The sequence below is a fragment of the Dromiciops gliroides genome, chromosome 2, assembly GCF_019393635.1.
Source record: "Dromiciops gliroides isolate mDroGli1 chromosome 2, mDroGli1.pri, whole genome shotgun sequence".
NCBI classification, from domain to species: domain Eukaryota; kingdom Metazoa; phylum Chordata; class Mammalia; order Microbiotheria; family Microbiotheriidae; genus Dromiciops; species Dromiciops gliroides.
This window is the reverse complement of record NC_057862.1, coordinates 175,369,267-175,397,027: the sequence shown is the minus strand read 5'-3', so window position 1 is coordinate 175,397,027 and position 27,761 is coordinate 175,369,267. Positions and strand designations below refer to the sequence as shown.

At 50.0% G+C, this 27,761-nt stretch overlaps 1 protein-coding gene across 10 annotated transcripts; it reads left to right on the top strand.

Annotated features, from left to right (window-relative positions):
- The first annotated feature begins 165 nt into the window (after positions 1 to 165).
- Positions 166 to 26,548, top strand: CARMIL3 (capping protein regulator and myosin 1 linker 3). Of its 10 annotated transcripts, none has more exons than XM_043982262.1 (40): positions 167 to 387; positions 2,067 to 2,161; positions 2,627 to 2,677; positions 2,781 to 2,840; positions 3,413 to 3,528; positions 3,737 to 3,834; positions 7,333 to 7,403; positions 7,548 to 7,621; positions 7,872 to 7,947; positions 8,036 to 8,124; positions 8,895 to 8,989; positions 9,195 to 9,281; positions 9,660 to 9,769; positions 10,229 to 10,306; positions 10,947 to 11,023; positions 11,476 to 11,580; positions 11,701 to 11,770; positions 12,827 to 12,908; positions 13,071 to 13,167; positions 13,610 to 13,664; positions 13,793 to 13,965; positions 14,306 to 14,374; positions 14,673 to 14,766; positions 14,930 to 15,028; positions 15,383 to 15,511; positions 15,851 to 15,964; positions 17,044 to 17,219; positions 17,620 to 17,707; positions 17,988 to 18,131; positions 18,462 to 18,525; positions 18,724 to 18,932; positions 19,548 to 19,648; positions 20,984 to 21,305; positions 21,621 to 21,749; positions 21,887 to 21,953; positions 22,049 to 22,138; positions 25,254 to 25,369; positions 25,478 to 25,640; positions 25,908 to 26,033; positions 26,201 to 26,548. In XM_043982262.1, the coding sequence occupies exons 1-40, from the start codon at positions 348 to 350 to the stop codon at positions 26,224 to 26,226; spliced, it is 4,125 nt and encodes a 1,374-aa protein (XP_043838197.1). In that variant the 5' UTR covers positions 167 to 347; the 3' UTR covers positions 26,227 to 26,548. The 10 variants fall into 10 exon arrangements, with proteins under 10 accessions (XP_043838201.1, XP_043838197.1, XP_043838196.1 ...); XM_043982261.1 differs by having other exon boundaries at positions 168 to 387; positions 19,545 to 19,648; XM_043982259.1 differs by having other exon boundaries at positions 169 to 387; positions 11,473 to 11,580; positions 21,875 to 21,953.
- The last annotated feature ends 1,213 nt before the right edge of the window (positions 26,549 to 27,761 follow it).

Genomic DNA, 27,761 nt, shown 5'->3' with positions numbered 1-27,761 from the left:
TATTGTATTAAAGAGCCCCGCGGAAGCGAGGCACGCGCCGGGACTAGGGGCTGCTAGCTCGGCGAAGACCCTGTGCGCATGCTCTATCCGGCTCCTCGTGGGGCTGGGAGGGAGACCCGGCATCGGGGGAGGGGGGAGAGGGAGGAGGACCGTTCTGCTCGCGCAGCCGCCCCTGACTGTGAGCGAGGCTCAGCGGCTTGCTGCAGCGCTAGCTGCCGGGGCCCTGCCGGAGCCGAATCTAGCATGTGCCGCGGCTCCTGGGCAGTGGCGGCGGCGGCGGCGGTGGCGGTGGCGGCGGCGGCAGCGGCAGCGGCAGCGGCGGCTCCTCTGCAGCAGCAGCAGCCGCCATGGCCAAGCCCAGCGCGGAGCTCACCCGCGAGCTGCAAGGTACGAGGGCGGGCGCTGCGGGCTCAGGAAAAGCCCCGTCCTGGAGCATCCAGGTCCCGGTGCATTTCTCTCCCCAGTACATCCCAGTCCGGGGTACATTCCCTTCCCGCGTGCATCCCTCTCTTCCATGCATCCCAGTTCTGGTGCAACCCGCTGCTTCATGCATCGCGCTCCTCCATGCATTGCAACCCCAGTGCATTGCTGTCTTTAGTGCATCCTGCCTCCTCCTCCCCCCTCATCTTCCCTCCACCCCTCCCGACCGACCGGTGTTTCACCCCAGTCTGTACCTCCTTGTCCCCGGGCCGCCCCGCCCCGCCCCTCCGTGACAGGTGCAGCTCCTTTCGTCCCCCTATTGAGCCCATCCAGAGCTCCCTTGGTCCATCCCCGGGGTTTTCTAGCTTTAAGATTCCCCCTTTTCTCGGCTGCCCCGGGCCTGGTCCGCCCAGGCAGACATAGGGAGCTGCCCCTGGTCCTGACTGCTGCGTCTGCTTATACATCCTTTACCCTGCCCCACCCCGGACTCCAGTAGAGCCCCTGGGACCCGATGGGTGGGGGCAGTGCCGGGGCAGAGCCGGGGCAGAGCGGGTCATAGAAGGGAAAGCAGAGAAGAGACGCGGTTCTGGAGTTAAATTCTACTTCCTCGGTGCCTACAGTGCCCACCTCCAATTTCCTGTTCCCCTGCCCTTCCCCCCACCTAAAGCCCTTGTTAATATGCGTTCCTAGATTGCACCCAAAGTGAAGAGTAATCTTCAGACCCATCCCTCAGCCCTCTGGATCACTAGCTCAAGGATAGAACATGTGCTAGGAGATCCAGCCAGGGTCACATATAACCATTGGCAAAACATTGAAGGATAAGTGAAACAGGAAGGCATATAGACACACTGTACACACACACTCCCACCTACACACATACGCTATATATTTTTGAAAACTGAAAGGCATGGGACTTGAATGCACACTCACATGGGCACTACTTTATTCCATATCTTCCTATGTGGAATAACTCAAACTGATTTCCTGATTTTTATGTCTCCATAATATTTCCCTAGCACATATTCATACCCACCACCCACTGTCAAGCAGTCACACTGACACCTTCAGTTAACATACACTGGCGTTAACACAAATGTGAAGCAATGGCTATATCCTCATACCAAACCAGTCCTAGGGACACACTACGCCCTCATACACACAGAGTAACATTGACTCATTGTTGTATGCAACGAATACTATTTAACACAGGTTGGGGAAAGCTTCACACCCTCAGAAATGCACAGACACACACACCCACACACAGTGACATAGTCTCACAATATCTCTCTCTCTCTCTCTCTCTCTCTCTCTCTCTCTCTCTCTCTCTCTCTCACACACACACACACACACACACACACACACACACATATCTCTGGGATATCCAGTTAACCAGTTTGCTGTGAAGTATAGACCCATCTTGATGATACCAAAGAGTTAGCCCAGGGAAGAAGTAGTGCCTTTGCCCCTCTTTGTCTCTTGGGTTTCCTGTCTCATTCCCTCTTTATATCTTTCCTTCTTACCTTCCCCTGTCTTTGTCTTTGTTTCTCTCTTTTCTGAGAGCATGGGGGGGGGGGCTTCACTAAGGGTAAGGGGTGTACTCTGAGCAGTACTCACACCCTGTCACACTACTACCACTACTACCACAGAAAGCATCCGGCGATGCCTGAGCCGAGGGGCTGTGCACCAACAGCATCGGGTGAAACTGGAGACCAAGCCCAAGAAGTATGAAGACCGAGTGTTGGTGAGGGTGCAGGGATGACAGGAGAGGGGCCAGGGTGGGTGAGAAAGGAACAGGGACAGGACCAAGGGCAGGAAGACCAAAATTTCATTTAATAACAAGAATCTACATCATCCTCTTTACTACTGGTTTGTCCTGAGGATGCTTTCTGTAAGCCTACAGAAAATGAACCTATATCCCGATACTTTTATTTAGTTACAAAAAGTAGTTATTTTATCCATTTATTCAAGATTCCACAGAACATTAAACACGAAATAATAGCAACATATCAACTTGCCCAGGAGTGTTTCTATCTTGGCCAAAAATTTAAAGAAAACAATCAAAATAATAAGAATAAGAATAATAAAGAATAATAATGATGTAAACGAGAGGAGCTATAGGGAGTGAGGGAGACCAGGACTGGGGGAGGGGGAAGACTGTAAATGTAGCTTCCTTCAACAAGCTAACCCTCTCTTCTCTCCACTCTAGGCTCTAACTGCCTGGCGACTCCATCTCTTCCCTCTGAAAGTTCCAGCTAAGGTGAGTTGGGGAGAGTAGGGTCAAACCCCAAAGCTCTCTTTCTAGACCAGTCCATTCTCTTTGGCCTGAACTGAGCTGCATCCATCCTTCCCCCTTGCCCCAGGTGGAGAGCTCTTTCAATGTCTTAGAGATACGAACCTTCAGCACTCTCAACCAGAACCAGGTAAGAGCAGGGAATCTAAGCTCCCTGGGGCTATGGGGCTGTGGAAGTATAAGGGTTTATTGGTTGCCTTCAGTATTCAGTAAGGCAATAAGCATTTACTAAGCACCTACTATCAGGCACTGTGCTAAGCCCTGGGAACACACAGAAAGGCAAAAACACAGTTTCTGTCCTTGAAGCGCCCACAGTTTAATGGAGGAGAAGACAACGTGCAAACCACCATATGTACATGCAAAATGTATGTCATCTCAGAGGGAGGGCACTGTCAGTGGGAGATACTGGGAGAGTCACCTTACAAAAGATGGAATTTGACCTGAGCCTTGAAGGAAGCCAGGGAAGAGGACAGCATCACCTGTGTGGGGGCCAGCCAGTGAAAAGGAATCAGAAGTGTTGGGTTTGTTCCGTATGTTGAAGGGAGTAAGGTATAAAAAGACTGGCCAGGAATTGGCCAGGTTGTGAAGGGCTTTAAAATCCAAACTGTGGCATTTTTGTTTGGTGTTTGAGGTTTCGAGGTGAAAGGCGGGGTGACCAAGGTTGGAATTTTATTTGAGGGCCTTACGTGTCTCTCTCCCCAGATCCTGGTAGAGACAGAACGTGGTACTGTGAGCATGAGATTGCCTTCGGCGGAGAGTGTCGAGCAGGTGACTAGGCACGTGAGCACAGCACTGGCCAAGGTCTGCCCAGGCCCTGGGTGAGTCACAGCTTCAAGAAGGCCCCTGTGCTCTCAGGACAAAGCTGAGGGATTTGGACCCCAGGGACAGGTGGGAAATGGGAGACTTTTTCCTTCCCAGGGCATTGCATCCACCTGTTGTCTGGAAGGGATTCAGGAGCTGGGGTTTGGAAGGAATGAAAGAAACCTCATTCAATCTCATTCTGGGCTGGGCACATCATTTCTCTAGGTGCCTGATCCGGCGTGGAAACCCTGAGACCCCTGAGGGGCCCCGGGACACGTCCCCCAACTCCGAGACCTCCACATCCACCACCCACAGTGTCTGTGGTGAGAATGAGACGAACTTTCCTTCCTCATCCCCACCCCTCCCCCCATTCAAGGAGACACTGACCCTAAACCCAGCTCTGTCCCTGATCTCACCCATCCCAGCCTGTCCCTGGCAGTAGTCATCCGTATGACTGCTGCTATCTGCTACATGCAGAACACTGTGCAGGGCACAAAAAGGAAGAAACCTGATCACTTACCCTTGAGGGAGTGGCAATTTATAATTATAGCTCATTATTATGGAGTATTTTACAAAATCATTTTCTTACAACAAGCAGCCTGTTATAGAACTCAATTAACAAGCATTTAAGTGCCTACACTGTGCTAAGTGCTGGGGATAAAAAGACCAAAAAAAAAAATCAAATAGTACCTGCCTTCAAGGAGCTTACATTTTATTAATGTAATGGAAAAGAATGTTGGACTTAAGGTGAGGAGAGACTTGGGTTAGATTTCTAACTCTGACATGTATTGGTGGTGAGACAATAGGCAAATCACTTAGCCTATATAAGCCTCAGTTTCTTCATCCAAAATATTAGAACCATAGTAACTGTAGTACCTACCTCATGAAAAGCATTGTGTCAAAGTGGATGGAGTCGTTCTTAATTTCAAGGAGACCTGGGTTTAACTCTAGCTTCAGAGAAAAACTGGATATATAATCATGGAAAAGTCACTCGGTCTCTCAGTTTCCCAGATGACTCTAAGACGATGTGTCATTCAGTTAACAAGCATTTTTAAGCACAAAGCACTGTACTAAGCATTGAGGTTACAAAGAAAGGCAGAAGACAACTCTTGGCCTTGAGGAGCTCACAATGTAATGGGGGAGACAACAAATAAATACATCTAAAAAGTCATATGCCGGATAAATAGAAAATAGTTAATAAGGAAGGCACTAGAATTAAGAGAAATCTGGAAAGGCCTTCTGTAGAAGGTGAGATTTTAGCTGGAAATTGAAAGAAGCCAGGGAGGTTAGGAGGCAAAATGAGGAGGGGTTCCAGATGTGAACACGACTGGTGACAATGCTTGGACTAAGGAGATAAACTTTCTTGCTTGAGGAATGTCAAGGAGGCCAATGTCACTGGATTGAAGAGTACATGGTAGGGTATAAGGTTTAAGAAGACTGGAAAGAGGCAGCTAGGTGATCCAGTGGATAGAGCACTGGCCCTGGATTCAGGAGGACCTGAGTTCAAATCCGGTCTCAGACACTTGACACTTACTAACTGTGTGACCCTAGGCAAGTCACTTAACCCCAATTGCCTCACCAAAAAAAAAAACAAAACTGAAAAAGGGGCAGGGTATGAATGTCAAACAGGATTTTGTGTCTGATCCTGGAAGTGATAAGGAGCCACTGGAATTTATTGAATTGAAGAAATGGGGAGGAGCGGGGAGGGGGGGAATTGGTGTGACATGCAGACCTGCTCTTTAGGAAAATCACTTTGACAGCTGAATGGAGGACAGACTGAAGAGAGGAGAGACTTGTGGCAGGAACACTAACCAAGGAGGCTATTGCAATATTACAGGTTTGGGATGATGGGAGCCTGTATTAGGGCAGCAGCAGTATCAGAAAAAAAGAATGGGGTGTATTTGAGAGATGTTGCAAAGGTGAAATTGGCAGGCCTTTACAACAGATCGAATATTGGGGGGGATGAGAGATAGTGAGGAGTTGAGGATGATATCCAGCTCATGAGCCTTAGGGACTGAGAAAATGGCAGCACCTTCAATAGTAACAGGGAAGTTTGGAAGAGGGGAAGGCTTAAGGATAAGGATAAAGAGTTCAGCTTTGGACATGTTGTGTTTAAGATGGACATAAAGTTTGAGATATTTAATAGGCAGTTGGAAATTTGAGACTGCAGGTCAGCAGAGAGCTTAGGGCTGGATTGGTAGATTTGAGAATCATCAGCATAGAGATAATAAATCCATTGGAGCTAATGAGATCACCAAATAAAATAGTAAGGCGGAAAAAGGCCCGGTACAGAGCCCTATGGGACACCCACATTTAGTGGGCATGACTTGGATGAGGAGCCAACAAAGGAGACTGAGAAGAAGTGGTCAGAAAGCTAGCAAGAGAACCAGGAGAGAGCAGTGTCCCAAAAACCCAGAGTGAAAAGTATTAAGGAGAAGAGGGTGGTAAATAGTGTCAAAGGCTACAGAAAGGTCAAGAAGAATGAAGATTGAGGAAAGGTCATTGTGTCCTTCATTGTCGAAGAGGACCAGTGACATCACAGGAATGATGTCTTGTCTTTTGAGTGAATTGGATTTAAGTGAGGCAGAGCTGGGCAAAGTCACCAACCTCACTCTTTCCTCCAGAGTCATCAGAGTCCAGTAGCAAGACATGGGTCAGAATGACTGGTGATGGCCCAGGATGCAATCTTTGGTGATTAGGAGATAATCAGTAACCTTGGAGAGAACTGTTTTGGTTGAATTATGAGGTCTGAAGCCACACATTAGGGAATTAAGAAGAGAGTGAGACGAGGGGGAGTGGAGGCACCTATTGTAGACAAGCGTTCCCAAGGAGTTGCAGAATAGTTATCACTACTAGGAACTGCCTACACCAATGAAACTACTGATCTATACAAAAGCAAACTAGCTGCCATGAGGATGATAATATATGTAGAGAGGGGGCAGCTAGGTGGTGCAGTGGACAGAGCACTGGCCCTGGAGCCAGGAGTACCTGAGTTCAAATCCGGCCTCAGACACTTAACACTTACTAGCTGTGTGACCCTGGGCAAGTCACTTAACCCCAATTGCCTCACTAAATAATAATAATAATAATAATAATAATAATAATAATATATGTAGAGTGCTTGACAGGTAGTACACATTTTAATATTTAATAATAATATTCAACACAATATTAAATAGTATGTTATCAATATTGTTTTATATGAATTTTCAATATTTTATATTTAAATTATTTCTAAAATATATCTATTAATATTACCATATATTATTATATATTGTAAATATTATATTAATGACAAACTAAGGCTTGTCAAGATTAAGTAAATTGCCCAAGGTCACCAGTTGGAGAGAAGCATAGACATAAAAGTCCTGACCTTTCAAAGAATTTTAGAACTGTCCTTAGAAGTTCTCTAATCTAGCCACCACATTTTAGAGGTGAGAGGACTGAGCCCTGGGCATGTAGAATAGATTAGTCAATTTCCTACCTAGATCATAGGCAGAAGATAGAGACTGAACCTACCCTTTCCCCAGGGTAGGAGCAGGATCAAAGGAGAGTTCTGGGTAAAGAGCTTCCTCTGTCTGCATTTTTCCTGGAATTTAGAGACTCTCAGAGTTACCTTGAGCTCACCCAGCCAGGATGTGTCAGAGGAAGCACTGGCACCTAGGTCTTTCTAGCTTTGAGACCAGTTAGTTGTCTGTTTTCAAATCTGGGTGTTCCAAGCTCATCACTCTTTCCATCACAACACACTGCTTCCATCCTCGACCCTCACCCCTCCCACCCACTTCTCCCCTGGAACCAACAAATCTCCCCACTCCGTGAAGGTGGCTTCTCTGAGACCTACGCTGCTCTGTGTGACTACAATGGACTGCACTGCCGGGAAGAGGTGCAATGGGTAGGTTGGGCTGCGCTGGTTTCCAAATGTAAGAAGGAGGGTTGGTGTATTTATGGAACGGAGGAGTAGAGGAGGAAAGGGGAAGGGAACCAGGGGAGAGTCTGAGATAGGGGTCAAGAGAGAGTCAGGGTTCATCTCCTTTAGGATGTGGACACAATCTACCATGCAGAGGACAACCGTGAGTTCAATCTTTTGGACTTCAGCCACTTGGAGAGCCGGTAAGCAGGTGGGGCAGCAGGGGGCGAGAATGGCCAGCCCCCATCTCTACACCCACCCCCACTTTCCTCCTTGAGCTTGGCTACTCCTCCCATTGTGTCATCTTTCTAGAAACTCAAAACCTGACTCCACCTTGACTCCCACATTTCTGCCTACCGCCTGCCATCCCATCCGGGCTTCTTGCATTTCCCTCATTCCCCGACCAACTTCCCCTGCCACTTTCCCCAGCCTGTCCATCCGTCTCCCCTCTAGGGACCTGGCTTTGATGGTGGCAGCCCTAGCTTACAACCAGTGGTTTACCAAACTCCACTGCAAGGATCTGCGCCTGGTAGGTACCAGAATGGGCTGTCGCATGCATGGGGAAAGGGGAAAGAGTGTCCTTCCCAGGCCCTTACCTCAGTGCCCCCCTCTTTCAGGGCTCAGAGGTTCTGGAACAGGTGCTACACACCCTGAGCAAGTCGGGGAGCCTAGAAGAGCTGGTGCTGGACAATGCTGGCCTCAAGACGTGAGTCCAGCTTCTTTCAAGCCAGAGCACTCTCAGAGCTCTAGCTGTAAAATCACAGTGTTAGAGCTGGAAGGGACTGAGAGTTCATCTGGCACAGCACCCCACCCATTTCACAGATAAGGAAACTAAACCCAAGGAGGTTAAGTGACTTACAACTAGCCACTGGTGGGGGGGGGCAGCTAGATAGCACAGTGGATAAAGCACCGGCCCTGGATTCAGGAGTACCTGAGTTCAAATCCGGCCTCAGACACTTGATACTTACTAGCTGTGTGACCCTGGGCAAGTCACTTAATCCCCATTGCCCCGCAAAAACAAAACAAAAACAAAAAACAACTAGCCACTGGGACTCAGATCTTTTGATTCCCAGTCCAATGCTGTTTAACTGTTCAGTTGCATGTGATTTGCGTGTATTTAAGGCCAAATTGAGTGTCCCAGCATAGCTCCATTATGCCCAACTTTTATTGTGTCTGATTGCTCTATTCCCTGCTTTAAAATTTCTGGTTGGGTTTGATACTGGTATGTGAAGTTTGAACCACAGCCCTGCAGGGGACTCTACCCAGGCGGGTCTCCCTGCTCCTTCCTGGACACCTAGATTCTCTAAGAAAGTCCCTTCCTGGGAACCCCTCATCCACATGAGGCAAGATCAGTGATTCAGACCCAGAGGCAGCAAAGTCACGGGGAAGGTTAGGAGACGGGACCAGGTTGATGACAAAGGATTAGGATGGGAGCAGAACAAGACAAAACCTTTCCTCTTGTTTTTTCCCCTGAAGGGACTTTGCCCAGAAACTAGCTGGGGTGTTCGGGGAGAATGGAAGCTGTGTGCTACATGCCCTGACTCTATCCCACAATCCCATTGAGGACAAAGGTGAGAGTTCCCAAGCTGAATCCCCTTTGAAATCACCAAATCAGCCCGCAGTCCTGGCCCAGATCCCAAGTCTAACTCCAGCAAGCCCTGATCCCAGTGCCAACAACCATATCCTTGACCCTAGCCCTAAATCCAAACCTGGCTCCACCCCACTCCCTGTTTTATCTCTCCATTACTCAAAGGGGTCCTTTTTCCCCTCTCTTAGGTCTTCTGAGTCTAAGCCAGCAGCTCCTCTGCTTCCCCACAGGCCTCACCAAACTGTGCCTGTCCAAGACTGCCATCTCCCCTCGAGGTACTGACTCTCTGGGAATTACTACAGGGCTGGGGGTGGGGAGTCCTTGTGGTACTGAGAACCCAGGACTTTTAGGAGACTAACTCACACCCAACTCACCCCTGCTTCTTGGAGTTCATTCCTTTGTCCTTCATTCTCAATGAGGACCATGACATCAGGAAGGTGATGTCATGACTTGCAAGAGCGCTAAATCCCCAGTGCCTCCTGAAAGGTTGAGAAGAAAACATGGCCACATTGCCATGCCAGGGCCAGGGAGATAGCATATGGATAGCACCCCTTTGGGGAGGATAGAGAGGAAGAGGAAAGGGGAAGGGGAGGGAAAAGGGACAAATGTGCCCGTTGTGGGTGGCAACCCAGCCTACTGCTCAATGTGCCCAGGGCTCCTAGCGCTGGGTCAGACCTTCGGTGCCAACCCAGCCTTTGCCAGTTCCCTGCGCTACCTGGACCTGAGCAAGAACCCAGGGCTGCTCGCTACTGATGAAGCCAATGTGAGTTAAGGTCCAGCCACCCTCCCCAAATCCTTCCCCATTTTAATGATAATCATTCGCATTGACATAGCACTTTTTAGGTTTGCAAAAGTGCCTTCCTTATAACAATTCTGTCAGGTGGGTAGTACAAGTAGTCATTATACCCATTTCACAGATGAAGACACTAAGGCCCAGCAAGGGTAATTGGCTTGCTCAAAATCTCGCAGCTAGGAAGTGTCAGAGCTAGAACTTGAACTTCTTCTAACTCTAAGACTATCATTCTTTCCACTATACCCAGAATCCTCTGGGAAAAGCCTAAAGTGTCTTCCCTGCCTACCTAGAGATCAACCCCTGACCAAAGCTGATCAGATTGCAAAGACCGACCCTTACTCTATGCTGTGGTCCCTGGGAAAGGGGGACCCTGTATTTCCCACACCAACACCCCTTCCTGCCACCTTCCCTCCTTTGCTGTTGCCCCAGGTCCTGTACAGTTTCCTGGCTCAGCCTAATGCCCTGGTCCACGTGGATCTGTCTGGGACTGACTGCATCATTGACTTGGTGAGAAGGACCACCAAAGAAGGGTAGGGGAAAGAGGGAGAGCCAGGACTAAAGATGGAACCAGGGAAGGGAACATAGTTGGGGGAAGGGAGATCAGGGCACCAGGGCCAGGACATGTTACCCTCAGGGAATGAGAGGGTCAGGGGAGGACGTGAGATAAGGTGTGATGAATTGCAGGGGAAGATTGGAATTGATAAGGGCCCAATTGGAGGGATGAGGTAGAGATAAAAAGTACAGTGGAAAGTATGCTATAGATGGCCCAGTCCCAGGTCTGACACCTGCTACCTGTGTGACGTTAGGCAAGTCAGTTTAACCTCACTAGCGCTCAATTTCCTTGTCTGTAAAAAGAGGGACTCGAACTAGTTGAGCTTGAAGCTCCCTTCTGTATCTAAATCTATCTTATGTTTGAAGTGGGACCTGTAGCGTGTGAGACAGTAGATTCAGCGAGGTTTGGGGATATGGGAAAGTAGTGGTTTGAAGCTAGGTTCATTTCAATGGACACATGCTCTCCCAAGCTAAAATGAGAGGTCAAGGGAACATGGTGATTTGGGGGGAAAGAGGTGAAGGTGTGTTGGGGACATTGAAAACAAAACCAGGTGCCGTTATGTATTGTACCCCTCTCCTGGTTTCTCTCTCATAGCTGCTGGGTGCCCTTCTCCATGGCTGCTGCTCTCACTTAACCTACCTCAACCTGGCGCGAAACAGCTGCTCCCACAGGTGTCATAGGGAACAAGGCAGGGTGAAGTTGTGGGGGTCTAACAGATGGAAATGGTTCTTTGGGGAGTAGGCTAGGAAGAATGTGGGTTTAGGGAAGGGAGAGTGCCCCAAGTCACACACCTACCCGTGCCTCATTGTCCCTAAGTCTGTCTTCTTGCCATCCCCTCTGCCTACAAATAGCACTTTCTTCCAGGTTATTGTGAGGGTCGAAGGAGATAATAGTTATAGAGCACTTAGGGGGCAGCTAGGTGGCGCAGTGGATAAATCACTGGCCCTGGATTCAGGAGGACCTGAGTTCAAATCCAGCCTCAGACACTTGACACTAGCTGTGTGACCCTGGGCAAGTCACTTAACCCTCATTCCCCCCCCCCAAAAAAAAGAAAGCACTTAGAGCAGTGCCCAGCATGCAGCAGGTGCTTATTAGAGGCTCGTTCCCTTCACTTCTCCAGCAGGAAGGGCCGAGAGGCTCCACCAGCCTTCAAGCAGTTTTTCAGCAGCGCTTATACCCTGAGCCACGTCAACCTGTCAGCTACACGCCTACCCCTGGAGGCCCTCAGGTTGGGGGCAATCGGGCACAGGGAGCTGGGAGAGGGAGGGGAATTTGAGCCATGAAAGAGGATGGCCAGAAGCTGGACCCATACCATCCACCTCCCTGATGGTCATTCCTTTGCACACAGGGCACTTCTCCAGGGCCTCTCTCTCAACAGCCACCTCAGTGATCTTCATCTTGACCTGAGCAGCTGTGAGGTGAGAGCCCTGAATGCCCACTCTGACCTTTTCCCTCCACCCTAGGACTCCCATCTATCCCAGGTCTACTGTGCCCCGGTTCTCAATGGCGTAGTAGAACTGATAAACCCAGACCTAGATTTGAACACTGGCTCCATTGCTTACCTCACTTCATGACATCAGACAGATCACTAGACCTCTCTGTGCCTCAGTTTCCTCATCTGTTAAAAAAAAAGGTTGGACCAGCTGAGTTATAAAGTCCCTTCCAGTTCTTAAATATCAGATCCCGTGTTGTCATCCAGGAGACTTCCCTTCCTCTCTTTCTGTCTCATCCTACATCAGTCAGTCAGCAAGTATTTATTAAGTATCTGTGATTTGGGGGCAGCTAGGTGCCGCAGTGGATAAAGCACCGGCCCTGGATTCAGGAGGACCTGAATTCAAATCTGGCCTCAGACACTTGACACTTACTAGCTGTGTGACCCTAGGCAAGTCACTTAACCCTCACTGCCCTGAAAAAAAAAATCAGAAGTATCTGTGATGAGCCACGCACCATTTCCCCAACATCGTTGTCCATCCCTAGGGCCACCTGCCTAACTCTGTATCAACCACTGCCTTCCACATGCCTAGACCCATTATTACCTGTTAGTCTGTTTCTCCTACACCATTTATTAATTCTTCCCTTATCTCTCTTCAAGTTGAAAGTCTGAAAATATCAGAGTTCCCCACCAGGGGGCAGAAGTGGTCATGGTTTGGGGTACTCAGCTATGGGATCTCAGAGCCTAGAGAAGGAAGAAGGGCCTTGGGGGAATGGGCAGGGGTGGGTATGAGTCATTTTAGGCCTTGCTTTTCCCTAGTGATGGAGGTCTATACCTCAGGCAGTTCTTGGTGGCATAGATCTTGTACAAGATGAGGCTGGTGCTTCACTGTCCAGAGCTGGCATGGGCTGGACTGGGTGGTGGGACCTCAGTTCTACAGAGGTGACCCCTGGATCCTTGCATTGACCTTCCCCTGGAAAGTCAAGGTCCCAGGACGACTGTGCCCTGTTCCCTCTCTGTCTCCATGCTTCTTCCTCTACAGCTTCGATCAGCAGGGGCCCAGGTCCTCCAAGAACAACTGGGGGCTGTCAGTGCTGTGGGGAGTTTGGACTTATCAGACAATGGTGAGAAAGGGCGAGGGCCTGCCCAGGCCAAAGACGGGGTGGGCCAGCAGGCAGGGGCACAAGTCAGGCAGAGAAATCTGAGAGGATGAGGACTGCTGTAGTTCCCTCCGCTGACTACTGATGAGCTGGAGACCCAATCATCTCCTTGTGATTCTGGCCCAGGGTTCGACTCTGATCTCCTGACATTAGTGCCCGCACTTGGCAAGAACAAGTCTCTTAAGCACCTATTCTTGGGCAAGAATTTCAATGTCAAGGCCAAGTGAGTAACTCCTCCCTTCCCCTCCTCCCTCAAGCTCTGTGTGCTCACTTCCAACCTGGGGCCCAGGTACTTCCCCAAAGATCTTCCCTGTTTCTGTAAGGCTCTCCCAGTTTTATCTTGACTCTTAACTTCTTTCCACTTTCTCACCTCCATTTTCTCTTCTCTAGCCTACATATAAGAAGAAGAATACCTTATGTTTGTATAGTATTTTATAGTTTACAAAGTGCACTCACACACACACACACACACACATATATATATATATATATATGTTTATTCCTCACAACAACCTTATGACATAAGTGGGGGGTGAGGAATTTCCCCATTTTTATAGATTTGTTGCCTGTCCTACCCCACCCCAAAGGGAGCGACATTGCCCTCTCTGTCCCCTCTACATTTTCTCACTCTACCTCTTACCTTTTGCACCCTCCTTGCTCCCCAGAACCCTGGAAGAAATCCTTCACAAGCTCGTGCAACTGATTCAGGAAGAGGATTGTGTGAGTGACAGGGGCCCAAGCTGTTGGTGCAGTGGGCAGTGGCAGGGGGGACTGGAGTGAAATGGGATGGAAGAGAGGGATAGATCTGATACCAAATCTCCCTCCCCTCCAAAAAAAAAAAAATACAGTCTCTGCAGTCGTTGTCAGTGGCTGACTCTAGGCTGAAGCTTCGAACCAGCATTCTCATCAATGCCCTGGGCAGCAACACCTGCTTGGCCAAGGTGGATCTGAGTGGCAATGGCATGGAGGACATCGGGGCCAAGATGCTGTCCAAGGCCCTGCAGATCAACTCCTCCCTCCGGTGAAGGCTTGAATTCCCTCCTCCCTGAGGCCCCTGTACCTTAGCTAACCTGCTTTTCATGCCTCTGTCTGCACATAAACCTATACCCCAAAGACCCCAAATTCTAGGAGACCTCATCCCCGGAGCAACTGACAGAACCCTTTCTTCCCCAACCCCATAGAGAACCTATTAGTCAAGAATGGTGAACTCCCAGAAGGTTGCAGTCTGTCTCCAATATCCATAACACATCTCTCACCACCCTCCCAGAAGCGGGGGGGGGGGGCCACCCAAACCAGGTCCCCAGAAGTCAAAATGACAAATCTGGTTCCCCACCTCCTCCTCCCCCTGTCCCCCACCCCAGGACTATCTTGTGGGACCGGAACAACACTTCAGCTCTGGGCTTTCTGGACATTGCAAGGGCCCTGGAGAGGTGAGCATGTCCTGATCCCAGCTGCCAGGACCTTGGCCATGCCTGAACCACCCCACAGGAATCCTTCACCTGATGCTATTCTGCGGCATTCCTAGGGCGTCTGGGGGTGGGGGTGAATGCAGGGCATGTAAATGGGGAAGAGGAAAGGTCTTCCACCCTGGGAAACAGATAGAAAAAGGGACAAGAGTGAGGAACTTGGAGCAGGATGGGAAGGGAGAGGTGGGGCCCAGCATTCTAGGACAGGAGCTACCTCCCCTTTATAGTTCCCACAGTGTTTCCCTCCTGGCTCTCCCCACAGCAACCACACACTTCGCTTCATGTCCTTCCCCGTGAGCGACATCTCCCAGGCCTACCGCAATGCCCCAGAGCGCACTGAGGATGTCTGGCAGAAGGTGAGGGGGGAGGGGAAGGGGATGCCAGGGCCAGGTAGAAGTCAGGGCAGAGTCAAGAAGGTGAGGCTGAAGCAGGGAGAGGCATGGTGAAGGGGGTGGCTAGAGGAGCCCACCGGCTCCCAGCCCTAGCCCTGTGGCCTAACCACCATGCCGGCATCTCTAGATCCAATGGTGCCTTGTCCGGAACAACCACTCGCAGACCTGTCCGCAAGAGCAGGCATTCAGACTGCAGCAGGGCCTTGTTACCAGCAGTGCTGAGCAAGTAAATGCCTCCCTCTGGTCTCCTATGTGGGAATGGGGCCCAGAGCACCAGAAAACACAAAAACACACGAGGGCACAGAGGGGGAGATGGGAATGTACACTAAGACACACAGAGACCTTCAGGTACCCACTCCCCTGAGCTTGGTGGAGTAGTGATTGAAACAAGACAACAGCCTACCCAGAGTGGGAAGGACAAAGGAGGCTTCCCAGTCCCATGATTCATCTGTCCCAGATGGTGCTCAGAGGGCTCCTGATGCCTCCGAAGTTGGGGAGGGGGGGGCTGTTCTTTGGCTCATTCACTCCCCCTTCCTACCCTGTGCCTCCCTGACATTCCCCCTGCTGGGCCCTGGCCCAGATGCTACAGCGGCTATGCGGGCGAGTCCAGGAGGAGGTTCGGGCACTGCGGTTATGCCCCCTGGAGCCAGTACAAGATGAGCTGCTCTACGCCAGAGACCTCATCAAGGATGCCAAGAACTCTCGGGCGGTGAGCAACCCCACTCTGCACTCCACCGCGGGGCCTTTGCCAACCATCACCAAGCCCCAGATGGACGATAGCACCCACCCTTTCCCCACAGCCCTGAATCCCAACCACAGCTTCTTCCACACCCCACCAGCTCCTCTCTTCCCCTCCCCAAATGACCAGAGATGGACAGTCAAAGCAAACCCCAAAGAAACATCTGGAGCCAGAAGGTCTAAGCCCTTCCCTCCACCCCAGCATTGCCTCCGGTGTTGCTCTCCTCCATATGTTCTCCTCTAAGCCTCAAGCTCTGCCGACTGGAACAGAGCCAGCTTTTGACCTCCTAACTACATTCCCCTCCCCCAGCTGTTTCCCAGTCTTTATGAGTTGGGCCACGTCCTAGCCAGTGATGGGCCTGTCCGGCAGAGACTGGAATCAGTGGCCAGCGAGGTGTCTAAGGCTGTGGACAAGGAGCTGCAGGTAAGTGCTGAGGGCCCAAAACCTCATGGGACAAAAACTGAGTCCTGAGCCTGTTTGAGGGTAGAACAGGCCTGTCATGCTTGCCCGAGGACAGGAAACCCCAACGCATACCCCAAGGGGACCGCACCATTGAACCAGAAGGTACCAGGAGAACACTACCAACAAAAATGGCAGATGGAGAACCCAGCACCAAAGGGTGTCTGAGACCCTGTTCTGGGGCCTCAGGCTTCAAAGCCTCCATTTGTGGCTTTGGCTTCACACGGTTTCCTGAACTTTGATTTGGTAGGAAGGGAGGGGAAGGAGGGAAGAATAGTAAGGTCATAGATTTAGAGCTGGGAGGGACCTTAGAAGTCCCATCCTCAGCCCCACCACCATCTTCCAGAAAAAGAGCTGAGGGGCAGCTAGGTGGTGCAGTGGATAGAGCACCAGCCCTGGAGTCAGGAGGACCTGAGTTCAAATCCAGCCTCAGACACTTGACACTTACTAGCTGTATGACCTTGGGCAAGTCACTTAACCCCTATTGCCTCACAAGAAAGAAACAAAGAAAACAAGCTGAGAACAGAGAGGTTCAATGATTTGCCCAGTCAGTTGGGTCATAAATAATAAGCCAAGATCTGAACCCAGTTGCTCTGATTCCTAATGTATCTTTCCAGTGTATTCTGCAGTTTTTTATCCCACCCCCCTCCATCTCTCTGTCTCCATTGCTCTCCCTTCCCTTCCTTCCCCTTCTTTTCTTCTCCTTTTCTCCTTTTGTCTGTCTCTTTCTCCCTCCCTCTTTGTTTCTTGGTGTCCCTCCCTCTCTTCATCTCTCTCTGTTTCTCTCTCTCACTCTTGCTCTTGCTCTCTGTCTGTCTTTCCCTCCCTCCCTCTCTGTCTTTCTCTTCCTTCCCTCTACCACCTTCTCTCTAGCACACACACATACAGAGTATCACGGTATTGTGTAGTAGAAAGAGCAAGGTACGGAGAGTGAGAACCACCTCTGATGGCTATACTAGATGAATAACCCTAGACAAGTTTCAAACTCTCTGAGCCTCACTTTTCCCTCTGTAGACCCTGGCCCTTCTGTCTCCCCACCCCAGGTGATCCTGGAGTCCATGGTTAGCCTGACGCAGGAGCTGTGCCCGGTGGCAATGCGAGTGGCTGAAGGCCACAACAAGATGCTGAGCAGCGTGGCTGAGCGGGTCACAGTGCCCAGGAACTTCATCCGAGGAGCCCTGCTAGAGCAAGCAGGGCAGGACATTCAAAATAAATTGGAGTATGCTCCTCCAGGGCTTGGGGGGATATGGGAAGGAGGGGGCTGGGGCACGGAGACAAGCATGGCTAGATTAAATGATCAAACCGGAGTACTTTGGGGAAAGGGGGCCCTGGACTGCTCTCAACAATGAATAATGAATGAGTAAAATCTCCATTAAAAATAATAAATCATTAACTGATTTTAATGTTCCTACCTAGGACTGAACATAAATTCTAATAGAGCAGGCCTAGAAATTCAAGTGCTGGGTTTTTAGAGCCAGGGGTCTGTTTCTGTCTAGGCATCTGCAGCCAACTAATTTGACCTTTTACCTCTGTATGGTATTTGGGGATAGTGAGGCCCCAAGGGTGTCAAAGTGAGGGGATAGTGGGTGGCTGTGCTGATGCCCCAAGTGTGTCCACAGTGAGGTGAAGCTCTCCGTTGTCACCTACTTGACCAACTCTATTGTGGATGAGATCCTGCAGGAGCTATACCACTCCCATAAAAGTCTGGTGAGGATCTATGCCCTGGGGGGACACCTAGGCATGCCAAACTAGGCCACAACGTACCTTCTAGCCTGGCCCTGGTCATATCCCTACCCCTACAATGTCCCATGGACTACCCATCCCCCTCTTTCCCTCCCCAGACTTGCTGCCTGGCAACATTTCCTCCCCAAGGATCTTGGGTAGTGGACTGGTTCCTTGAGATTGACATTCAGAAAAGAACAGGGCCTGAGGAGCTCCCCTGTACAAGGGGGTCAGCCCTTTGCCTCCCCATCCTTGTCCTTCTCAGGCCCGTCACCTAGCCCAGTTGAGGACCCTCTCAGAGCAACCAGGCGGAGGAGGCCCAGGACAAGAACTGTCCTCCCAGGCCCGGGGCCGGGGTCGGGGCCATGACCATGAAGAGACCACAGATGATGAGCTTGGGACCAACATCGTGAGGCTCCCACAGAACCCTGTGTATCCCTGATGTGAACTTGTCCATCCCAGCCCCCTCTGCCCCTCCAGCTTTGTCTCATTTCATCGCAGTAGCTTCCCTCTCCCTCCCTCTCTGGATTCTACTCCCCACCTCATCCCACCAGTTCTAACTTCATCCCATAGCCCTGTCTTACCCAGTCGTCTACTTATCTCTCCCCAGTTTCCCCATCCTTCTGTCCTCTGCTACTCCTCAGCTCTGAAGGGGGTGAGGGAAATGGGAGCAGCTATGAGGAAGCTGGGACAAGGACTCTGAAGGACCCTAGTGTTCTAACCCTGCCCTTCCCCTCAGGATACCATGGCTATCAAAAAACAGAAACGCTGCCGCAAGATCCGGCCTGTGTCTGCCTTCATCAGTGAGTCACTCCCACCCAAAATCTTCTTCCCTTCCCACTCCCAGCATGCCTATATCCCCTCTCCTCAATCCCACCTTTTCCCCAGCCCCCTTTTCTTTGCATCTCCATCTTCTACTTCATCCCAGTTTCTTCCTTTCTTCCTGACCACCCAATCCAACTCCCCAACCCTTAGCCTTTCTAACACAGCTATTCCCACAGGTGGGAGTCCGCAGGACATGGAGGGCCAGCTGGGGGGACTGGGGGTACCCCCAGGCTGGTTCTCAGCCCTAGGGGGCAATCAACCCGCCCCCAGTGGCTCCTGGGAGGGCCTGTCCGAGCTGCCCACCCATGGCTACAAACTGAAGCATCAGACACAAGGACGGCCCAGGCCCCCCAGGACCACCCCCCCAGGGCCTGGCAGGCCCAGCGTGAGTCCCTGGGGGCTTTTCTGGGGAACATGACAGTCTTTAGCAACTTAGTAACTCCATACTAAAGTGTTCTGGCTTTAAGGCCCCAAATTCCAGAGCCCCCAACCTCCCTATTTTTGAGGCCCATGAATAACCAGAGCAGAAAGTTCTAATTCTATCTAATAGATATGGGTATGAGGTAGAAAGATCCAAAGATGGAAAACTACTGCTTAGCAGTTAGTAGAGGAAAGCAGTTTCCCTTCCTTAAGGCAAAAGGCAACAAGCAGCCTAATACAGTAGCAAGAGCAATGGGTTTGGAGTCAGAAGATGACCTGGGTTCAAATCCTGGCTCATCTCCTTCCTGCTGTGTGATCTTGGGTATCATTCCAGCTTCCAGGATCACAATTTACTCACTGGTAAAATGAAAAGGTTGAGGTCCCTTCCAGCTTCAGTTGTAATGGTCCTCCATCCCATAAACAGGGTGGTGGGGTGGGGTGGGAGCAGTATAGACAAAACTTCCTGGTTTCTTTGGTGCCCAAGAAAGGACAAGAGCCTGGGTCTAATCAGGAGGTTCCTGTGTAGACTGGAAGGCAGGAATTCCTGTTCAATCTAATATGGTGGTCACTTTTCCAGCAGGCACCAGGACCTGGGACCCGACAAGAGAATGGGACAGCCACCCGCCTGGATGAGGGGCTGGAGGATTTCTTTAGTCGAAGGGTCATGGACGAAAGTTCCAGGTGTGACACACATGTAGTAAGGATTAAGCTGCCAAACTCATACCCAGAGACATCTCTGCTGCCTCCCTCAGAGGGCCCCCGGCCCCCCAACCTATCAGAGAGTCTTCTCAAGAGTTGTGTTTCACAACCAAACTATACTCTATGGAACCAGGATGTTTTGTTCTGATTTCCAAAAGTTCTAAAACCTCACTATGAATTCTGCCAATTATAGTCTCAGGCAGAACTAGTTATATATACCGAAATGAAGTATCAAAATTCTCTGCAGATCCTACACAGAAGCTCTCAGAAGTTCATTGGCAGGGGCTGGGGCCAAGAAGAAGGGAAACAGATGTTGGGGTGGGGGGAAGAGTCAGGAAGGATGAAGCCATTTTTGAAATGTATAGGTTATAAGAAGTAGAAGGTCTTTGGGAATAGAAGTTCTGAGAGTTGGTTTTTTAAAATTCCATGATGTGACCCTGGGCAAGTCACTTAACCCTCATTGCCCTGAATCTGGGAAAGTTATTCTAAGAAGGGGACCCATTCCATACAATTTTCTCAAAATTATTCCCTCCAGACCCCACATCTCTAGGATATTTCAGCCCTTTTCTCCTTCCTCCCTCTATTTTCATTATTTATTTCCTGGAGCCCTATTCACATTCCCTAGAAAGTTCTCACAACCTTAAAAGAAAAAGTCTCTACTCAGATGCCAGAAACAATGATTGACTGGACACAGGTAGAGTGAAGAAGAAAGTCAGACCCAGAGCACAAGTTGCATATGACAATGGAGGGTACCAACAGGTACCTAATAACAACTCTAACAACACACATTTGTGTGGCACTTACAGGTTTTCGGGGAAAGGCAGTGAAATTTGATCAAAAACCAAGTTGCTACCTGGCCATTCTTTTCAACACTGGTCAGATATCATTACCAGAGGCCTAGGGCAGCTTAACAGAAGACGAGGCCTGAAAAGCTTGGAGAGGGTTGAGAGGGGTGTCTTAGAGGAAGGAAAATGAAACCTGTGAAGAACAGTCAGCTTGAAGATAAGACGCCAAAGGTCCTCTAAAGGCTTCCCTTTCTCTAAAAGGTTCTTCTCCAGAGAGGTTCCTTATACAACCTTCAGTGAGGGACCAGAAACAAGAGGTCTAGACTACCTAAAGAGACCTTCGGGTCAGCTAGAAGGAAGAACTTCCAAGCAGTAAGGATTTTCAGGGACTCAGAAGGCCAGACTTAGGAACAGAACGAGTACTATGTAAACATTGCGTCTGTGAGGTGTGTCTCCTGTGTGTAGATGGTGGGAGTCTGTTTGGTCATTAAATCTACATACAGACCCACATGCGGTCCTCCCCTCTCTCCAGCTATCCCCGGACCTTGAGGACAGTTCGCCCAGGCCCAGGTCCTGCAGAGCCCGCGCTACCCCCGCTCCAGAAGAAGAGACGACGAGGCCTGTTTCACTTCCGTCGCCCCCGGAGCTTCAAGGGGGAGCGGGGAGCAGGATCCCCCACCCCTGGGCTCCTCCTGCCCCCACCTCCTCCCCCACCCCCAACTGAGGAGAGCCCTCCCACCCCAGATCCCCCAAGCCTTGGCGATAATTCCACCCCCTGCTGGAGTCCCGAGGAGGAAAGCGGCCCCCTCCCAGGGTTGGGGGGGAGCCGGGGACCCTCCTTCCGAAGAAAGCAGGTAAGATAGAAAATCCAACCTCTCCCTGCCCTATGCACCCATTTGAGAAGTTATTAATGGAAGAATTCCAGGGGTAAAAGCGGGTAGGGGACAAATGAATAATTGCCCTTAAGGGTAAAAGCCAGGGACTTGCTGGAAGTACCGTCTAAAAATGAGGATTGAGCAAAGGGCAAGTGGGGGGAGAGATCTTTGAGGGTGTTGGTGGACAGCTCTTCTGGGGAAAGTTGGAGTTGTTTACTCCAGAACCAGTGTTGGCAGCAGGGTCTTCCTTCCTCATCCAGAGCTGTGTGTAATGGAGCTGGGGTCTTATTCTAGGGCATGGAGGGGGCAGAGCCAGGAGAGGGAGTTCCAGTATCTGGAGTGATGCAGCCAACAAGGGTTCATGGAATTGCCCTTCCTGGGATGGGTCGAGCCAAGGGCTGGAGCTTTGATGGGAAGCAAGAGGTAAGAAAATCTGAGCATATAAGGAGCTGAGGAGGGAGAGAGGGAGTCATCTGTCTCCTTTCCTCACAGAGACTGAGGGGTCACCCTCACACTCTCCCACTTCATGTTGCTACTCCGACTTCCAGCTCTCGTTTCAGGGTACAGACGCCGACCTGGAAAACAGTGTCCAACCTTGGCAGAGACGGCGCTCTTCTGACGATGCAGGTGAAAGAAGAGTTACCGCCACCCCCTTTCTTCTCCTCTCCCACTCTACCCAGCCTTTTCTGACCCTACCACCTCCTTCCCCTTCTCCCCTGCAGGGCCTGGGGCCTGGAAGCCCCCTCCACCTGCCCAGAGCACCAAACCGAGTTTTAGCGCCATGCGGCGAGCAGAGGCAACATGGCACATAGGTATGGACAACTTCCTTACTCAGTCAGCCATATTGGCTGAGCTCGGTGCCATGTGCTAGGTTGGGGAATAGGTGGAGGAAAGAGAGACAAAAGGATTAAGAGACACGTCTTTAAAGAGTTTACACTCCAGCTGTGGGGACAAGGCATAAACCATTAGAAAGTCTGGGTCATTTACAAAACACCATTTGCACAGTTATACAAATCTCTCTGCAAAGGGGATTTTGTAGAACAAAATCATTGCTTGTTTTATAAAACAAAGCTGCTGCCCTGAACGAGGGGCAAGAAGATTTCTTTGGAAATCATATTATAATGCATTCAGTACAACAAACAATCCCCTACAACAAGTGTTTTCTTGGTCCTTATCCATGCACCAGTCACCCTATGAGGAAAAAAACAATTGGGTGCTTTTTATGTCGTAACTGGGGAGAGCCAGAGCCCAGCCTTTGATTCTCCTGTGAAGAAACACTCACACACCATCTAGTTCTCCTTGGTTTCCTCATCCCCCCTCCCACATCTCACTAGCCTCTTCTCTCAAACCTCCCACCAAAAGCACAGACCTCACAAGGTCTGAGAGTCGGTATAGTGAGGGAGGAGGCATACACCGAGGGAAGGCTAAATCAGGAGTCCACATTTGGCACTAGTCCCAGCTCTGCTACTAACGGTGTAACCTCTGGTAATTGACCACCTCTCTGGTCCTCAGGTTTCTCATCTGAGGAGATAGAAGATATCTCATGTGCTTTCCAATTCCCAAGTTTTGTGATTCTATACTATTTGGGGAAGAAAAGCAGAGGTGGGGCATTGGGTGTTAGGAAGGTCAGAGAAGAGGGATTGGAGCGTGATATCTTCCCTCCTTTCCCTACAAGGTTCAAAGTGCTTCTTTTCCTTACCTATTTAACAGTTGAACATGTTTTGTCTTCAACTCCTATCAGCTCAGGCATATGATTCCAACAGTGTATTCATTTTAAAAGAATTCCACTCAAAGAAAATGATGCACCTATCCTGGGGAGTTTGTTAAATGAGCTTTTTTCCCCTGTAAGATAAAATTGAGGATGTATGTATATATGTGTATACGTTCTTGTAAATACATACATACACACACATACGTACATGCTGAAGGGATGCAGAGTAAAAGAGGGATTAATCCAATCCAACAAACATTTAAGAACCTACTGTGTGTGAGGCAGCAAGGTCTATGAGCTTCTGATACAAAACAGCAAACATTTATTAAGTGCCTACTCTGTGTAGGGTACTGTGTTAGATGCAAGAGAGATATAAAGTTTAGAAAAATATGGTGCTTACCATCAAAGCGCTTACAATCTAGTAAGATGATAACACACAAATCCAAATAAGTACACAATAGTATATGATAGGTATATTCGAATGAGACCAAACTAAATGCTATGTGCCACTTGAGGGAAAAGGTCAGAAACAACTCAGGGAGCTCAGGGAAGGCTTTCTGAAGGTGTCAGTGGAGGCAAGCCATTGACCAGTACCAGATGCTTGATTTGTATCTGTTGTGTCAGAATACCCTTCTCTGGAGCTCCCCATTCTGTTACTGCCTCCCGTGTGTTCCACCACCGTCATTGACACATAGAGAGGTTAAAGCCTAGGAGGTGAGTGCTCAGAGAATCATGGATTTATGGAGAGATTTGGGAACTAGAAATCACCTAGACTAGATCCTGTACTTTGAACCCAAGACCTGGGCTCAAACCCTAGTTCTGACATTTAGTGATTATAAATTCTCCTGCTAGACTAGAGAGTCCTTGAAGGCAAAGACTCTCTTAGTCTAAATTGTCTGCGTTCCCCAAGAGCCCAGCACGATGGACATTGAATATAGGTTTGTTTTGTATTATATTTCTGTAAGTGAGCAAGTAATTTCATCTTATTAAACCTCAATTGCATCATCTGTAGAATGGGGGTAATAATACTTGCTTTAACTACCTACACATAGTAGTTATAAGAAAAGTGCTTTGGAAGCTTGTATAAAGCTATAAAATGTGAGTTATCATCACCATCATCATTGTTTTTATTATTATTAGCTACTCTTCCTTCTCTCCCCCAAACAAAATAACCCAAGATCAAAGCAGACAATTTCTAAGGCTCTGGTAGGGCCATATTCCCAGCACTCCACCTAGGGTAATAGTCTCCATCCCAGGGCTCAGATCATTTGAAAGTATTTCCAGCTAAGCATGTAGAATAAATCCTTACACATATTTCTTGAAAGCCCCCAAGGTTGTTTTCCTTCCCTGACCCACATCACTTGTCTCAGGACCAGGAGTCAACCAAGCATACCCTTAGCATGTCAACACCCACTGATAGAAAGTTGGCAAGTCTCTCTAGGAAAAACTTCCTCATCCCCTCAGCCCAAAGAAAGAAAGGGATGTGGACAGCAGCAGGCTGTCTGTCTTTAAACTGACATCTACTGCCACTGTTATAGCCATCCTCCCTACCCACTCCTACCATTGAGCATAAAACCAATGAGAAAAGGGAGGGGAGGGGGCAGTTGAAGCCCCTTCTCACAGGGCTGTAAATGCCACAGAAGCAAAATTAATTGAACTGATTGGCAATATATGGTTCTAGAACCAGCAGGCCAAAGTGGGTGGCCCATAGAATTAATGTGAGCTATTTACCTTCCAGTCTTGAGAGGAATTCCTAGTTGTTTCTGGGGTCTCTGGCTCTTCTTTGGTAGTTTCTGTAGTCCTTGGCTCTGCCTTGTACGTTCTAGGTTCTTGACTGAGCTCTGGTAGGTTCTAGAGTCTGCAGCTTCACTAAGAAGTTTATGCATGTGGCCAGGCCCCTTCCTTCCCTCTGCATCCAGAATCGGCATATTCTGCACAGCCCTTGAGCAGAATGAGACCCAGGATTGGGGGACTTTGGAGGCAGGGCAAGTAGCAAGATGATGCCAAGAGGAAACAGAAGGAATTGGGGGCTGGGGGCGGGGCGGGGGGGGTTGGCAAGCTGAATTCCTTAGACCATCTCTGTATGGAGCAGCGATGTCTGATAGGAAAGAACAAGTGTGGGCTTTGAGGAAGCAGCCGGAGTAAATGGATGGCTAAGGAGGAGGGAGAACTGACAGATTCTACTGGCTTCTTTTCCCCATCCTGTTGCCCCCCAGCTGAAGAAAGTGCCCCCAATAATAACAGACAGAGCCCCAGCCCAGCCTCTGCTGAGGGGGAGGGAGAAGAGGGAGTCCTGCTCCCAGAGAGGGAGATTCCAGCCCGAAGCACCAAGGTAAGAGCAGGGGGAGACAGAGATGGAGGGGAAACAAGGCCTGGGGTGAGGAACTGCCCTGCGGTGAGTGGGACTCACATGATCCGGTGTCTCTCCATGCCTCTCCAGGATCTCCTTGTAGCTCCTCGGCCCCCCAAACCCGTAGCTGTGCCCCGGGGCCGGAGGCCTCCACTGGAGACCGGGGGCAGGGAGGAAGCTGAGGCCCCAACTGCCACGAAGCCCCGTCAGAGGCTGGGTTCTCACCGAGACCAAGAGGAGCCTGAGGCCCAAGGTAAAGGATGAGGTTGGGGGGGCAATGGGACCGATTGAGAGGGTGAGGGAAGAGTTTACAAGATGGCCTGGAGATCTGACTTCAACTTGGGGCATCTAGAGGTTCCTTCCCATCGGCTTCAGACCCCCTAAAACTCCAGGAGGAGTGGGGGCCCTAGATGCCATCTGGTGAAGCAGCTGGATTGTGGCAAAGGCGCCAGACCAAACTGGCCCTGAGTGACATAGGGAATGAGCCCAATACCCCTCTGGGTTTGAACTGTTATTTCAGGACTCCCCAGTGTGGGGCGAAGAGCAGCCCCTTTAAAGCCCAAGAGGACCCGGAGAGCGCAGTCCTGTGACAAACTGGAGCCTGACCGAAGCAGACCCCCGGACCCTGCAGGTTCAGGGGGAGAGGGTGAGTGGGACAGGGAAATACCCCACCACTCCATGAGCCCTTAGCCTTCAACCCTGGTCTGGCGCCGTCTCTCTGCCTGCTGCCCCAGCTCCTTCTCCCACCTTGCCTCCCTCTTGCTACCCCTTCCATCCCAGGAAATAACCTTTCCTGTGGTTTGTCTCCTGCAGGAACCAGTGAACTTGGAACAGACTGATACTACCCTCAGTGAACCTTCTCTCTCCCCCCCCATACCTTCCCCTTAGCCATGTGCCTAACAGAGACTCAGATGCCCCCTTCCCCCAGCATCTCCAGGCTCCTCCTGCCTGACCCCTTAGGGGCAGGAGAGGGGAGGGGAGAGTTGGGAAGAGATCTCCTTAGTGGGAAGGGGGATTGTCTCTGTCTCTCCTCCTCTGGTGGTGGGGGGAGGGAGAAGCTTTTTCTCCCTCCTCATGGGTGGGGTTGGAGGGTGGATCTTTGTCCCTCTACCCCCAGGGGGATCTCTCTTAAGTTGTACAGAATAAAGAAACCAAAATGACTACCCGCCTCTGAATCTCTCTACCACCCACTGCCCCCATCAACCCTGCTGTCTCATCCCCCTACCCCACAGACACACTCACCCAAATTCCCAGCAGTTCCCCCAGCTCTGCAGCTGCCCAGTTCTAATCACCCATCTCCCTGCTGGGAATAGAAATGGCAAATCAGACTGCCCCCTCTCAAATGAGGAGGACAACTTCTGGTGGGGAGGGAGAGGATGGGAAGGAAATTGGAGGTAATAGAAAAGAATCAGCACCATTACCTGGTACCCCAGCCAATAGGGGCAGGAACCATGCAGCATCTCTGCCCTCCCCAAAATGGGGGTGGGAGAAGGAGATGGGATAGAATGGAGGGAACAGGGCTAGTCAATTTGGGACTATCGAGTGACAACCAGACCCATGAGGCGTGACATATATTCAAAGGAAGATAGATGGGCAGAAGCTGTGCCTAATGCATGGCCTTGGGTAAACAGTTGTACCATCTTTGTGAGGGAAGGATGGGGGCATCGTTATGCATGGAAAAGATGTGCTGGGTGGAAGGAAATTGTGTTTTCATAATCTCGTGTGTTTGTACATTCACCTGGATGATGTAGGTCAGTCAGGTAGGCTTCTGATGCTAAGTATATTGTCCCTTGGGTGCCATGTTGAAGGCTGACCTGTCCTGGCTCCCTCCACACCACTTAGCATCAGAGGTTCATTTATTTATTTGTTTATTTATTCATTCACTTGTTTGTTCATTTGTTCATTTATTCATTCATTTATTTATTTTTTTAGTTAGTTTTTGTGGGGTAATGAGGGTTAAGTGATTTGCCCAGTCACTAGCTATGTGACTAGTAAGTCAAGCTAGTCAGCTAGTAAGTGTCAAGTGTCTGAGGCCAGACTTGAACCCAGGTCCTCCTGAATCCAGGGCCAGTGCTTTATCCACAGTGCCACCTAGCTGCCCCAGGATCATATATTTAGAGTGAGAAAGGACCTTCCCACTATCCTGGTCCAGAGATTGGCCAGCTATGGCCCCAGATCCAGACTGCCACCTGTTTTGGTTCTGCTCCGGAGCTAAGAATGTTTTTTACGTTTCTAAATAAAGTTTTAGGAGGGAGGTAGATTTCGCCGATGTCATAATTTGCTGACCCCTGATAGTTCAACCCCCTCCTTCATTTTATAAATGAGGAAACAGGCTTAGAGAAATTAATTGACTTGCCCGATGATTTATAGGTAA

Bases quoted from the DNA above. Each gene is read 5' to 3' on its own strand.
- CARMIL3 (XM_043982256.1), top strand. From the start codon at position 348: ATGGCCAAGCCCAGCGCGGAGCTCACCCGCGAGCTGCAAG. The intron at 7,622-7,871 runs GTAAGCAGGTGG...TCTCCCCTCTAG, and splicing joins TTCAGCCACTTGGAGAGCCG to GGACCTGGCTTTGATGGTGG. The intron at 25,370-25,477 runs GTAAGAGCAGGG...ATGCCTCTCCAG, and splicing joins TTCCAGCCCGAAGCACCAAG to GATCTCCTTGTAGCTCCTCG.